A 15722-nucleotide genomic window follows, 5' to 3' on the forward strand; every position below is an offset into this window, starting at 1 on the left:
CAAAGGATGTGGAGAACCTCAGCTGAAGTACTGCATACCTTTGAGGAGTGGGCCTCTCTTTCCAGAGAATTGGAAAGATGTATTTGAGATTCATCTGCAGAGCAAGTCACAGCATGACGAGATGAGTATGGCATCATTCAACAGCTCTGATGATAGCTTCCCTTCATTCTTCCAGGTGTGTCTGCTCAGCTGACCAGCACTCGTCTCCGTCGGAACACCTCCGTGGGTACCCCGTTCTGGATGGCTCCAGAGGTTAGATCTGTTTTTAAAAAAATTTGTCAGTGGTATTCAAGCTGCTGCATTCTGCATTTCTTTCTTTGTCTTTCTTCCTGACCACTGGACCTTTCACCAAGTGAAATAGCAATGTCCTTTAAAAAAGTGTTAAAAAAAAATTTTTTACATGTTTGCAAGGATTAAGTTAAAGTGGGGTTTATTTTTGAAATTACAAGGTTAGAGCCAGAGAGCAATATGTTGAATTGCTAAAAAGTTAAAGAGGAGAGAGTACTACCTCTTTCAGAGCCTTCCAAGCTCTGAAACTCTAGGTATCTCATCCCCATGGATGGAAGGAGCCCAGGGTGGTATTGGGATAGATTATACCTTTTATTTTTGTATTTCTACACCTGGAAAGTTTTTAATGTGCTATATCCAAAGCTGACAGCAAGAAATGGAAGGGGTTTTTATGAATAAATAAGATGTAATATGTATCTTTGGAGATCTTTCTGGCCTGAAACTGAAGCATATAAAGATACATTTTAAGCTGAGGCAGGAAAAATACTTTGTTATAAATAAGCCTATATACTTACACTATTTGTGTGTAAGCAAACACATGCATGTACATCTGTTTATAGCACATGAAACTACTCTGTTTCTACACGTTGCCATATAGCTAATGGTGTACAAGATGGTTTAGACCTGTAGCTAATGGGATGAAAAATTCTAGATTTATCCAGCATTGTGGATGAGCTGAAATTAAATACATTTGCTGTAATCCAGTGGCAAACACATTGTCAAGAAATTAGCTTGATTGTGAAACTGCCTGATTTGGCTGAATAAGGAGCTGGTGTGAGACAGTGAATTCAATTTTTGCTTTCCTGCTTGTTTCACTTCATAGGGGGAGCAGTATAGCTCCATTAGTTATTTTGCAGGAATAATCCATAGAAGAGACATTTAGGGTTGCTGAGTTTCCTCCTACTTCCCTCAGCCGTGGCATGCACTTTACCACCTTCAGCTGAATGAGCCAAGGATTTGCACACTTTTGTCAGATCAGGGAACATCTGATCAGATAACAGGCTGGTGCTCGTGGAGACCTGCTATCTCTAGTTTAAGCATTGCTTTTTTTAGGCAACAGGATGCTTTAACTTGCTAAATGTGTGCAAGTCTGTTTATTTCATCCAGTATCTCCATCCTGTAAGAGACTTCCCCAGCTGTGGGTGTACTTTTAAATTCGGACATTTGACTATCTGGTGACCATCCCAGTCTTTTACTCCAACAGGTGATTGCCTGTGAGCAGCAGCTAGATAGCTCCTATGATGCCAGATGTGATGCGTGGTCACTGGGTATTACTGCAATAGAGCTGGGAGATGGAGATCCACCCCTTGCTGATTTGCACCCTATGAGGGCACTCTTCAAAATACCAAGGTAATATCTTGCTGTGTTTATTTCTTGCCAAGGTAGACTGAACTTTTTCCTTAACTATTACTTTCTCCAAATTTAGACTGTATATATGTGGAGTTTCTTCTATTATTACTTTCTCCAAATTTAAACTGTATATATGTGGAGTTTCTTCTATTATTTATACTTGGAGGAAATAATAGAAATACTTTGTCCAGCTGTATTTTCTGCAGGGTCTACTTCAACCATGTGTGCACATTTCATTCAGAGCTAACTGTGGCTACATTTGAGAAAAAGCCATAAGGCTTTCTCCTGAGTGGACTGCTGCCCAAGATACATGAGCACAGGACTTAGCTGACTCCCGTATATTCTGTTACAGAGAATAACTTATGATAGAAATACAGGGTGTGAGTATATTCCACAGTTTGTGGTGAACAGGCCACATACTGGTCCCCAAGAATGATCTCATGTCCTTTGAAGCAAAGTATTGTTTCACCACTCACATACATTTAGGCTGCCACTTTTCATGGTGCTGCTCCTGGCGATTCCACTGTTGCTTGTCCTCAAGCAGTACAAATAGCAACTTCTTTAATTTTTTCTTTGAAGCTGGAGATGAAAGTACCAGAAGTGCGGCTTGCAGCAATTCAAATAACATCAATCTCAAAGGTCTGTAGGGGATGACCATACATACAGTTTGTGGATTTCACTCTGACAGTTGGAGCAGTTCCACAACAGTTGAGACCACATAAGTATACATGAGTGCTTCAAGTCCTTTTCAGCCAGGTCACCAAAATTACTTTAAATTACCTTCAGGTTTAAGAAATCTTGGCTGACTTGGCACTGAATGCTCTTCTCACCTTTACGTGCTATGGGAAAAGCAGTTACAAACTGTTGTGGTCAGTCATTTCCACTAGGCCTTCAAAAAACCATCTGGCTTATCATCTGGCTTATACCCGTACAAATACTGGGCACCTTTTTTCCCTGGAGCAGATGTAAGATCAATACCTTTTCATTACATTAAGTAAGACCTGAAAGTGATAGAGTAAAGCACATTGAGCAGCACTAAAAGAAAAGCAGTTATGACGAGTGATTGAAAATAGACAAAAAAGTCACCCTGTCTATACATCATTCCTTTTGTCTTCATGAATATACTCAGTGAAAATGGCACCCCTGACTGAATGGAAGAAGGCTGTTAAAACAATTTGAATCAAATTAACACCTAGAATAAACATCTCTAACTCAACAGAAAATAAAGTAGTATTTCTTTACAATAGAACTGTATTTAGTCCTTCACTTGACTTCTGATTATCTTCTGATGAATGAGAAATAGTTAATAAAGAGCTAGTGTATTCTGACACTTTGTTCAGCAAGATGATTAATTCAGTCCTTCTGGGAAAACTTAAAATAGAATTTATTTTAAAAAATTTTATATTGTTTCAGGCTTGAAAAGAGAAACTTGCCGCTACAAGTGAATAGTGATTAATGGGTTGTTAGTTTCATTTCTGTTTATTGATTTGATTGAAACAATTATTGTGATTCTTAACTACGCTTGGTAGATCATCTCCATGCTGTTTCTCCTTGTTGGATATGTAAAGTAGGAGAACCACTGAGGCATTGTATCATACACTCATGATCCTTTTACCAGTGGAAATCAATACCTTTTTTCAACAGCCTTCTAAAACTCATTACTCAGCCTGCCTTCACACATTGTTTTTGTCAAGTGAGTAGCTTATTAACTTATCATCACACTGACCTTTGCAGGAATCCTCCTCCAACGCTACAGCAGCCTGAACTGTGGTCACCTGAATTCAATGACTTCATTAACAAGTGAGTAACAACTGAGACCACTGTAGCCGAATATGGAACATGTGTAAATGTCATGTGTAAAATATCTTTTTATTCTCTGTGGAAATCTGTTGCTACTAATAGTTTTCCTTAAAAACCTAGTTTGTAAATCCAGTTTTATTTCCAAGTGAGGCTCCAGATTTAAAACATGAAATAACATTTTAACACACTTGATGTTTCTGTTTTTCTTAATTTAAAGTATATGTAGTTTTAAAAAGCAGTAATTTAACTTCTTGGTCTCATCAATTCTGTGAAATCCTAACAATTTTCAATATAAAGCTGTCATGATTAAGATGGTTGTATTTATTATGGAGGTATGAATGAACTACAGACAAGCATTTCAAAACTGAACAGCAATCCCTCAATGATCATACACTTTTTCTGCCAGCACAGGTGCTTGACTAAAGATTATGAGAAGCGTCCGACAGTATCTACTCTTTTGCAGCATGATTTTATTAAGCAAATTGAAGGAAAAGAAAACATGCTACAAAGGCAGCTCATGGAATTTATTGATGTTCATCAACAAATGGGAGTCACTGAAAAGGCAAGGTAAAGGTAGCTAAAAAGTAGACCAGTTGGGACAATTTTGATACTTTCACTGTTTCAGAATGGCTAGTGCTCAGAGAGTGCTTCACCTCTCATAACTTTAGCTGTCCGAAAAATAAAGAGTTTGATCTTTGGGGTCCCCTACAGAGCCAGTGGAAAGAGAGGGGCATCATGATTCACACATGGGATGAAGCAATCTTTAGATACTCATGTGACTCAAGATGCAGATTAGGATCCCAGCTTTCAGAAAGCTAACGTTAGGTGAAAGCTAAGGTTAGGTGTTTGGCATTTTCTTACATTTGTATGGTCAGCTAATCATAGGATCATAGAATGGTCTAGGTTGGAAGGGACTTTAAAAATAATCTAGTTCCAACCCCCCACCATGGGCAGAGACACCTCCCACTAGCCCAGGTTGCTCAAAGCCTCATCCAGCCTGGTCTTGAACACCTCCAGGGATGGGGCATCCACAGCTTCTCTGGCCAACCTGTTCCAGTGCCTCACCACCCTCACAGGAAAAAATATCTTTCTAATATCTAAATCTACCCTCTTTCAGCTTAAAATGTTTAGTTTAAGCAAATATGCTAAAAATAACTAGTCAAGCTCTTGCAAGAATTGGATGCTACCAACTGAAAGAAGCAATAGTGGTACCAGACCTGGTTTTGCAAACTTCAAATCTTATGTCTTATTAAATAGATACTTTCTTTCTTCCATTAGTATTTAGTAATGTCAATTCTGTGTAAATCACTTAGCACCAGATGGCTTTTATTTAAAACAATGGAAAATGGCTTGGCTCAGTTTTGCAATTAAAAAAAAAAACACCCAGTACACTGAAGTAATGTATCAGGTGTGAAATGTAGTAGAAGATTACTATTGATGTACTATGGTGCGACTTCTCCTGTGCTACAAGGTAAGGGATGACAATTTTTTTTTTTATTTTAATGGAACATAAAAGACATTTTGGCATTATCATCTGTATGGAAAAAGCTTACTAAAATTTTCCACATTTCCTTTCACACATATTTATAATACGAATATATACAGCAGTCTTCAGTTCTGATTTTGGAGAAATTTCTATTTACTCTGTCCTTTGAAGATAATAATAAAAAATATATTTCTAAATAATTTCTGATTTTCAAGTTTTCTTGGACTTTGTGTAAGTGGATGTGGGACGAGTAGTAGTTTTTTTTTTTCTGGCATTTGAGTAAAAATCTATGCAATTGTCTTAAATGTAAGCCTCAGACTGGATTTGTATGTTCTATATGGTGCAGACTTGACATTTGCATAATCCAGAAAGATTCTGGAATTGAAAGAGGCTTATTGGATCTCAGTGCTGAGCAGTAAAACAGCAATATACTCCAGACTTTAAAAAGTATTTATTCATAAAACACAGGGAAACAATATGTGGTAAAACAAGTCCAAAACACTAAACAATTTAAATCCTGATAACACTTGTGAAACAGGTCTTTTCAAAGCCTAAATAATTATTGAAAATCAAGCTTCTAAGTCAATTATCTTGAGCTTTTTTACCCATTTTATACAACTCATGTTTGTTTTCAATCAAGTCCTATTCTTTTTTTCAAAATCCTTTCATTTTTTCAGGTACATGCCACATAAAGCAAATTACATGAACTTTCATTGCCTATACAATACAAAGATAAAGTGGCCCAATTTACATGTGCATAGAGCAGTCAAATAGCACAGGAACAGGACAATCTTTTGGCACTTTCTCCGTCCTTTTTAGACTCTATGCTTTTACAGTTGATTAAGTGTAATTTCTACATAGATTTTCCCAAAGGAAGATGGAATTTTCTCTCTGAAAATAATAAAATTTTGTTATCTGAATCTGTGCCAAAAAAATAACTTATTTAACTAAGGGTATAATTTAAATGGCATGGTTAAACTAGTAGCTTGGTGTGTACTGTCCATATTTCAGTTTAGCAGTTTAAAATACTAACAAGTAGGATGATACTAGTTTAAATCTCATTTGCATTGATTTAACCAAGACTTTTCATACCTGAGGTAACTGAAGGTAGTATGAAACACTGCAAGTAAAAATCATATTTTACAGTCACTGTACATACAATCACTTCAGCTTTAACACATTTATTGACTACATTTGCTGGAAGATTGTCTGTTGCAGTGAATGCATAGAAAGATTAGCCTTCTAGAAACAGTAAGAATGCCCATCTTAATATCTATTGCTATCTCTCTACAAGCAAAAAAAGCAAAGATTATTTACCAGTAGCTGAAACTGTAGTAAAAGTATGTACATCATTTCACTTTAGAAGAAATTAGAATTCCAGGCCTGTAAAGGACATTATTACAGAATGGCATTTGTTTTTTCTTCTTTTGAATGATAAAAAGATTATATACAGTTCTTTGAATTCAGTAGTCATACTTTTTTAAAGTCTTTAAATACTAATTATGTGTATCTTGACCTTCAGTCTTCACAGAGCAAATGGTATCAACAGAAGTCTGTACAATAGTACCACATAAATCTGATTCAGAGTCAACACATAGGCTATGTAGTGACAAGTCACTTGGAAGAGTCTCATCTTAGAATCTCCTGCCTTTCTTGATAATCCTGTTCTGGGATTGTTTTTATACTGGTGTGTTAGGGCCCTACTCTGCAATTCCTGAAATTTCACTGGTTGCTGGCAACTTTCTTTCTAAAGCTCCCTCTTGATCTGCAGCTCAGGCTCTCTTCGTCCATAATTTGAAGGCATAGCTCTTCCACTTGCTGTCACTGGGAGGGAGGTAGCTTAAGGGATTAAAGAACCCTTCCTTCCACTGAGGGAAGAAATCCTCTTACCTGTGTCATGTTGTATAAATGGGCATGCTGTATAAACTCAAGGAATTTGGTAATGTTGACTTAAAGCTGACAGTAGGGAATCCAGTTATTTTCTCATTATGTGTTTCCTCTCCTCTTCAAATTACACTTTATTAATAAATATTTTGTATTTCGAAAGAAAAAAGTAAAATGTCTGGAAGTTAATAGCTGAGGTCTGGCCACTGCGTCTTCCTGTGTGCACTGTTCTTGTGTTCACTCCATAGGAAGTCACCCTGTTTGCCCACCATGTTGAGGTGTAATTTGCCTCTGACTGCATTCTGCAGTAGTAGCTTGTTGTTTCAGCTGTGATCTTGTCATCTTGACATCTGAGTGTGCATTTCGTAAATTTCAGAAAGAAGAGATCGTGTTAGGTTATGTCACATTCTCAGAGATTTTTGCAGAAGGCCAGGTCCTCGGATCTAATCTTCGTGTGCCCTGTCTGCTCAGGAGGGCTGTGTGATCTCTAGGCACAGAGTGGAGCCACCCTGCAGTCACTCCCATTAGCACCATTGTTCCTGTGGTGTTTTGTATCATTTAGGAGGCACTGAGTCATTAGGGCATTGCACTGAGCCCTCTGAACCTTCCCATTATTGCTCTTCCAGTGAAGAAGAACCAAGCATTAGCTCATTGTGCCTGCATCCTTTCCAAACACCTAGCAAGAGAAATAGAGCCCACCAACCTCCTGAGTAACCAGAGAAGTCTCAACTTGATGATGAGAGCAATATGCCATAGATTTGCTCCAGACTTAATGAAGTTGGTGGAAGATTGTACGTGTTTTTCAGTAGTTTTTCAGTAGCCTCTGAACAGAGCCTTAGAGTACCAACATGTCTTGTGCTACTCAAGGCTCTAAAAAATCATGAATCCTAGCAATAAGCTTCATTAGATTACACTTTTGGACTTTGAGCAACTGCAATATGTTTTTCTTTAAAGTTATCACTTCTTTCTGCTTAAAAAATCTGTTTGCAACTTAACCTTACCTAGCTCAGATCTCACATTGAAGAAATTATGATTGGAAGAGCATGAGAAAATGTCCCTTGATAGATCAATATTTTCCCACATCATCTTGACTGAAACATCTCTTAAAGTTTGCTTTATGGAATGATGAAGTAAGCTATGGCAGATAAATTATGTTAAGGAGTAGGTGAAGCAGGCCAAGTTGCATACCTAGTGTATTTAATTTGTGGCTTTGTTGTTTAGCATTTAGGTACTCTCTGAACTGTGAATTCCTGGTGAGCAGAGTCATTTTCAGGACAAGTGTCCTGGGCAGGAGTTACCTTTTATCATGGCTGTGGCAAGAAAAGCCTATTTCATTGTGCAACTTCATAAGGCAGTATGTGCCTCTCTTCAGAGTGGTTCATGACTCATAATCATCATGATACTTCTTTTCCCTCAGTACTGTAAAACTGACGAACTTTCAGCTGATGGAACTAATTCTGTTACATCCTAGTAGTATGATCTTGAGGTTTTATACAAATAAACTTCATCCCATATCTGTTACTCCAGTCCTTAGGACCACCTAGCTCTTTAAATTCAGTATTTCAATTCTTTTCTGTGTTGACAGTGACACAAAAAGCATGATAATGGAATTTATTGCACAATCTCTAATGAAAATAAGACAAATTTTCTAATGAAGAAACAATAACCCCGTTTGAGCCTGATCATTCACTTTTGGACACTGCTTAATTTTCCCCTCACTTTTAGCCAATCCCTCAATCACATACTTACATTCTTGTAAGTCACATTATAGCTGTTAAAATTTATAATTAGTGATGAAAATAATTATAAAAAAATGAGTGCTGCAGCATATACCCAAAAACTGATCTAAAATTACACTTCTAGCTAGACCAAATGAGGGGAAATAGCTGCATTGTAAAGAGTTTTACTTTGCAACAGAAATAGCTGCCTTTGAAACGGCCTTCAGAACTGTCGCAGCTACTCCTGACAGTCAGGCATGTAAGACTTTTATCTTGAGTTGTTTGGCTGTCTTAATCTTGACTGCTTTTACAATAATCTGTGTAGAAATGTGCAGTGATTAGTACAACGTGTATTTCTTGGGAATTATGACTCATTCCAGAATGAGCTGCGTATGCAAGGGATATTCACTGCACCTAGATTTCAGCAGCTGACTTTGGTCCCCAGGTTAAGAGCCTCATCTTTCTATTCTCTCTAAATAAATATGGGAAAGAGACCTGTTCTGCTGCAGACTGATTCAGAGCAAGGGCTTTTGGGTGAGTTGAATTACTATCCTAAGAGTTTGTCCTTCTTTATTGGCCATGTAGGGATAGCACTGAAGTCCTGTGACAGGGTGCTAAACAGTTGCTCTGTCTAGCTCTTTGGAAAGTTCAGGTGAGTTCATAGAAGGTCACGCACAACATGCACAAAGGAGGTTGTCAATTTATTCACCTTTAGTAACAGCAGGGAGTACCATAGAGTTTCCTTCCACGACTTTCCCTGATTGCGCAGACTTGTGTCTCTTATTTTCTGGGTGTTCTCTCTCTCTGACTCATCCTGCCAGTGGAAAGCAGCTGATAGCAATCCTTTCAATCTCAACTCTGCAGGGCCGGCTGTGGCGGAGCGTAGATCACCATGCTAGCTCGCCAAAGGTGGTATGAGGAGCAGAGTAACATAGCTCACACAGGGTCCAGTGCTGACTTGGTCAAGGTCTCCAGATGAAATCTGGATTAGAGAAGGCTTAAACCTTTGGAGTTCCAGACTAATCCTTGAGCACTTTAAGCCACTTCTTCCTCTCCTGTAACTCAGTGTGGGCTTTGTTGTACCAACAAGGGGTGTGTATTCCTGCATAGGACACGCCTGTGTAGGATGGCTATGCTGAAAACTGCTCTCAGGTTGTAGAAGCAAAAAAGAGTTTTTGGCAACACAGGCCTTAGAATAAGCAGATCGCCAGTCCCATATGCATGTAGATTATACACCTCTCTATAGCAGAATAACAATGTGGTTCCAGTCTCCTTCTGTACAATAAAATGGGCAACAGCAGTTTCTGAATGGAGAACAGTTTACCTCCTGAAGCAAAACAGAACAAGTTCCTCCTGCATTCAGGATTCCCTGGGAGTAATGCTCTGCAACTGCTACTTTACTGTGGTGTCAGTCCACTTGCTCAGCAACTCATTTCTCCAGAAGGTGAGATACCTCACCAGGCATCACTCACTTCTGAAGCTTCTGCTTCATCTCGCCACAGGGGCCTGATGCATGAGAGCAATAAAGAACTAATCCCAAAGAGCCTTTTCAGAGAGCTCTTATTTGCTCAGTTAAGAACACAAATTTTTCCCTGAAAATTGTCAGAGGATACAGCCATTTCATGAACCCATTACGAAGGACCTAATAATCTGCAGTGCCCTGAAGAGCATGCAGTTTTTTGCAGGGCATGGTAAACCAGCACAGACTTTGGCAAACAGATTGTGCAGAGCAGGACATGACCCAACTGGCTGGGCACGGGCTACCTCTGAATCAAAAGCCCTATAGCTCTGCTGGGCAGCACTCTGCTCTCAGCAAAATTGCATAAGCACAGCTCTCTGAGACTGCAGCAGGTGCTGTGCAATCAGGAGCACAGGTTTGTCTGCAAAACACTGTGCAGATGCAGCTGGAGTCTGTCAATAGACTCTTCTAAATTCAGGTACAGATTTTGCAGAGATGTAAGACTATAGTTTTATTTAAGCATATTTCACAAGATACATCTGCTGAAGACAAAATTCTGATTTTAAGTGTGGATTAATATTGCTCTGTGCAGCCTCTAAAGAAATGCAATCACCAGCAATGACAGATCCTGTAAAGGTTTCTCTGTGTTGCTTTTTTTCCATTTGTCACTTTTAATGCTGTTTGTAACTGCTGGGAGGCGTACAGCTGTTCCCACCCTCACCTTACAGAAAACTTGGTTATTTTTAGTTTCTTCTTTACACTCAGACTAAGGCCAGCCCTTCTCCTGTCACTTCTTAGTCTGTAGATGATTCTCCAACCAGTTTGGGCAGAGAGTTCAACAGGGCATCATGAGTCACACTTCCTTTTTCCTGGTATTTTTGGAAATATCAGAAATCTTTTAAATACATTCTGACAATTTGAAGAAAAATCTGCAGTTGCCTCATTTTGATTTAACTGAGTCTTGAAAGATAAGCGGGGGGTGTGAAGGAGGATGCACAGAAACAATGCTGCCTTGACTCATTTTCTTGTCTATACTGGGTTGATGTTTCTGGCCTTTAGCTGCTTCAATTCCTTGTCAAGCATGACTGTAACAAGTAATTTCTGAACAGGACAAAGAAACATGATTATTTAAGTTCACAATGTCTGTGTGCATGACAATAATGAAATTTCAGCATTGATGTCAATAGCACTACTGTGGTTTTTTTTAAGTGGTTGGAGTTTTAGCAAGTGAAGCAGTATAGCTGCCCTTGAGGGGTCTGTGCCCTTTGACAGCAAAGCAGAAAAATATTGTGTTGTGCAAATCTGCCGCTCTACTGTACTCCTGAGAATGGAGAATATAATCTGGTTTAACAAGCACTAGTGTTCTCATAATGTCAGCTGAAGAGGATTACAGGAGAATCAATTTTATGTAATTAAACCTTCCTGACATAAATAGAGATCATTTCCTTAAAAGGAAAAAAAAATAGAAAAAGAAAAGTCTCCATGACTGGAACATTCCCCTCCCTTCCTGCAAGGCAGCTGTTAACTGAAAAATTATAATTGAAATAAGTCTTGGGAAATACTACTCTCTTACTGATATGCAGTAACATTTAAAAAAAAAAATAAGTGTATTTAATGTGTAGCAATTCCACCAGAAATGGGAAGAATAACTTGACAGATGTCTTGTTTTGGGTCTTCCTTCGGCAATGGAAAAAATAGAACAGCAGAGCTTGACATAGTCCTGCAGTTCCCACATCTTTCCCTTATGTGCATGTTGATAGGTTTTTGTCCAGGTCATGCTGATGCATCCAGAGGATGCATTCTCTAGACACAAAATGACCTTCATGCAGGAACAAAGGAAAAATTGTTTCAACTGTCCAAATTTAAATCTTCAACCAAAACTGTTAAAAAGAGGTATAAATAGGAGTGTGGGCTATGGAGGCGAGAGATTTCTGTTGGGGGGGTAGGACTGTGCATGCACCTCTGACTCTGAATGCAGTAATATCCTTTAGCTGGTAAATGCAAATAAAGCAGCAGCAGACTATGCAAGGTTGAAGAGTTAATTTAAATCTTAATATTACCACATCCTTTTTAATACAGCCTAGGGGTACGTACAACCAAAAATTTTTTCACAGTGTTATTGTAAGGACAGTACTACCAGCACTGTTCTCATGGTGCAAATAGATTCCAAAGAAAAAGGAAGAAGAGGTTATACCTAGGAGGTGTGTAATTGCTTTACATGAGGCCCCGTCCTTTTTGATGCTGCTTGCTTGTGTTCCTGTGTGTTTTCTGCTTCAATGTTTACACGTGTATCAAATTACAGCCCAGTTACAGATTCATTGCAGCAGAAGCTGCCTTTGTTCCGCCATATAGATACACTCTCCTCCTGCATCTTTTTTTTCCTATTTGCACTGATCATGTGGAAATAGCCCCACGTGTTGCATGTTCTGTGCTGCATGGCAATAATAAAGCTCTGGTACTGTGCTACGTAGTATTCATGTTGCTTTTCACCTCTATGTAATTCATCCTCACCATCATCCTTACAACTGTATCTGCAAGCAGTCTCTTTTTGGCCTGTAGGAAATACTGAAGGAAAGAAGCAGATTACTTTCCCAAAAAAATCCATTGGAAGCAGATTGTTTCCTTATGCAACTCCAGGGTCATAATGACAGTTTGAGAGTAGTCTGCAAAATATCTGGGTGTAAAACTGGCAAGACTTGGTCCCTCTCTTCCATCAGGGCAGTGTAGATTCTGCTGATCCATAGTGTTCATTGTGCTTCCTGCGCACTTGGCCTCCACATTGGGTATTGGCCTGTGATATTGGCACCTAGACCATGAAACTATGCTGGCTCTTGTGATGAAGCCTCAGATGTTTGTGTCTTGATATTAAGGTTGCAGAATTAATCAGCTGTGGGTGTGAAACTCCTGCCTTTGCACTATGGACAATGGAAAGACTCCGGTGGTAGCTGGCACCTACCTAATGGGGAAAGAAAGTGCTCCGTTACTGGCAGCTGGATGAGGACAGGCCATTCTGTCACCCCTGGGGAATGATTATTAGAGACAGGAGAAATTGAAAGAAGTGCTAGATGAAATGCACTCATGCCTGCACTTCCATCATTGAGATCTTTATTGCACTTACAGTTTGGGAAGGCATCACTTGCCCATTTCTTCCAGACCCCTTTCAGTCCTGGCAATCAGTAAATGCGAAGTGGATGCCTGCTTGACTTTCTGCACCTGCATCCCACATCAGTGCACAGCCTGCATGACCTGAAGTAGCACACATGAAGTAGATGATGTTCAGGAAATGGGTAAAATAGATCAGTAAATCTCATTGTGGGTGTTCCCACAGCTAAGTCCCTTAGCTTGCACCATCAGTGTGATGTTCGTTTATTCTAACTTTCCATCTTAGTGCAACTGCCCTCTTCTCCTGTCCTCTGTTCACTGTATATTAAAGTTCTTTCCTGGGTAGAAAACATCTGTCTGCTTTTACTCATGACATATATCCAAATGTCAAAATTAAATAAAAGATTTCCCTGGTCGTGTCTGGAGTCAAGGTAAAGAAAGAATGTGTTTCATACAACACAATTTCCCTGCTGTCTCAGTTTACCAAGGTGTATATTCCATTGAGAGGTGCCTTCCTTTCTATAGTATCAAACAGAGCAAGATATATCAGGAGATTGGATTTACTTGGTTGTCTTTCTGTGCCTGTGCCTTATTGCACATCTGAGCTTCATTTAGTTTATGAACTCTGCTGTTACTTATCCAGTTTTCCTTTCCCTGATTTTCCCCATCTCATAAAGCAAGTATAACTAATGTGAACTGTAAGCCTTGCATTTTCTGCTGCTTTTGCTTTGTTTAGCAATGCCTTTACTCTGACAGAGAATGATCCAAGTCTCTGGGAATTTTCTTGCTAATTTCTGTAAGACTACATAAAGTTTTATTTGGTTCAATTAAAAGAGAAAATAATTTTCTCTTTGAGACAAATTTAATTGAAGTTTAACCCTGATAAGGAAAAGGTTTGAAATTTAGTTTTTTGCCCAATTTTTTTTCTGTAGACTCTAAGAAAATTCTTCTTGGTCAGGATGTACTTCACATATTGCAGTGGTTCTGTAGCACTTTGGTCTACAGTGTGGCCATCTCAGACAGGCTTTAGAGCATTGTCATTGCTAAGCTAGGAATGTTTCCATATATGATTCTATGAATGCTTTGTCTGCATTATCCTTGCCATACTATTTCATCATACACACCTGGTTTTGTCCTATCCATAATTTTTGTCTGGGTCATTTTTCTTTTTGCAAGTCGGTGCCAGAGTTTGACTGTTACATGCTTTATAAATATGTTCTTTTTTGCCCTGTACTGCATAGCTCCAGTCTTGCAGCTGATGTCGGGGTGTGATCAGCAGGGATCTGTACAGTGAAAAAGTTTTTCATGGTATCAGTTGTGGGATCAACCATAGATTTTGAATTGTCAAGTACAGGTGCACTGTACGTTGTATCCTGTTCTGTTATTCAAACATTCATGTGCTTGATTTCAGAACAATGGAAAGCTGGAATGTTTGGGCTGAATTGCGTTCAAGATGGTTACAGATGCAAGGTCTGCTCTGTGTTTCCTTACATCATGAAACTGCATGTCTTTCTTTTTTAGATTTGAACGTATTCATACAAAGAAAGGGAACTACAGTAAGTCACTAGTTTCAAACCAGGAAGAGGTAGATGATTTAGCAACCTTGGAGGTACTGGATGAGGTAAGAACCTCCTTTTTCACATTTTCCTGAAGAGGGGTAACCATGTATTAAAACACAATGGTGTGCTGTTGATTTTCAAGTTCAACTATATTGTCACACTTCAGTTTTGTAAGTGTACAATGGCGTTTTACCAGTTTATGCCAGATATTTTAAATGAGATGTGCTGTGTCAGGAATATTTCTAACTCAAAGCTATAACACCCTCTGCAGTTACAGCCTTAGACCAAGCAGTATTATAGTACCATTTGCTTAACAGGATTTATATTACTGGATTTTATTACAGCTAAATATCTAGTTTGCAATGATGTGTTAACCTGAAATTGGTCCAGGTTCAAGAACAAGTATGTTCTCCCCTGTTGCTTGGACATAGCATATTCTCCTAGGCTGGGTTCTCATTGACTTACTCTGGTGTGGGCATGCGTTGAGATCAATTTATGTCAGCTGAGGCTCTGACCTGTGAATGCCTTCTGGTGAACTTTTGACAAAATTACTGATATAAGTCTCAGTGGTTTGTCAAAGTTTGAAAATGAGTCCTCTAGGAGCAGGGGAACATGCATAAGGCAGGGAGGAAGTCTGTTGTGTTTATCCTTAAAGCTTCAAAGCCAGAAAGAATAATCAGGCCACAGCACATTATCTGCAGGTCTTAGAAGCCATCAGTGGTTGTAAACAAACTGTCATTCTTCTTGTACCGGGCTGTGCATAGACTATAATTCACATTCTCTTATCCGTAAAACTTCTCTGGTGTATTTCATCTTCGTCAGTCCAGAATACGAAATGTGGCTCTTCAGCTGGTAAGCTACATAATGCTAACAGCCCACAGAACATCTTCCATCATCCAACAGCTTGGTTAGAGTAGCTTAATGTTTAGTTAATACTAATTGAGCTAATCCAAGCTTCATCTACACAAAGCTCGGATTTAAGCATTTTTTTTAATACTGGGAACAGCCATATGCTGGCAAGACTGGTTTAGCTTTTGCTGTGAAGCATATAAACAGTCTGAGCTAAAGAGAAGACA

General features: G+C 38.9%; 1 protein-coding gene across 1 annotated transcript in view; it reads left to right on the forward strand.

The window, feature by feature from the left end:
• Positions 1–15722, forward strand: part of LOC104462949 (myosin-IIIa-like) — a gene marked incomplete at its 3' end in the record, with an annotated part of 67687 nt that overhangs the window by 39802 nt on the left and 12163 nt on the right. The window contains 5 exon segments of the mRNA XM_010075106.1: positions 176–252; positions 1493–1638; positions 3373–3438; positions 3850–4005; positions 14609–14708. Coding sequence (XP_010073408.1) covers positions 176–252; positions 1493–1638; positions 3373–3438; positions 3850–4005; positions 14609–14708 — 545 coding nt within the window.

This window comes from Pterocles gutturalis, unplaced genomic scaffold (assembly GCF_000699245.1).
Source record: "Pterocles gutturalis isolate BGI_N339 unplaced genomic scaffold, ASM69924v1 scaffold8232, whole genome shotgun sequence".
Taxonomy (NCBI): domain Eukaryota; kingdom Metazoa; phylum Chordata; class Aves; order Pterocliformes; family Pteroclidae; genus Pterocles; species Pterocles gutturalis.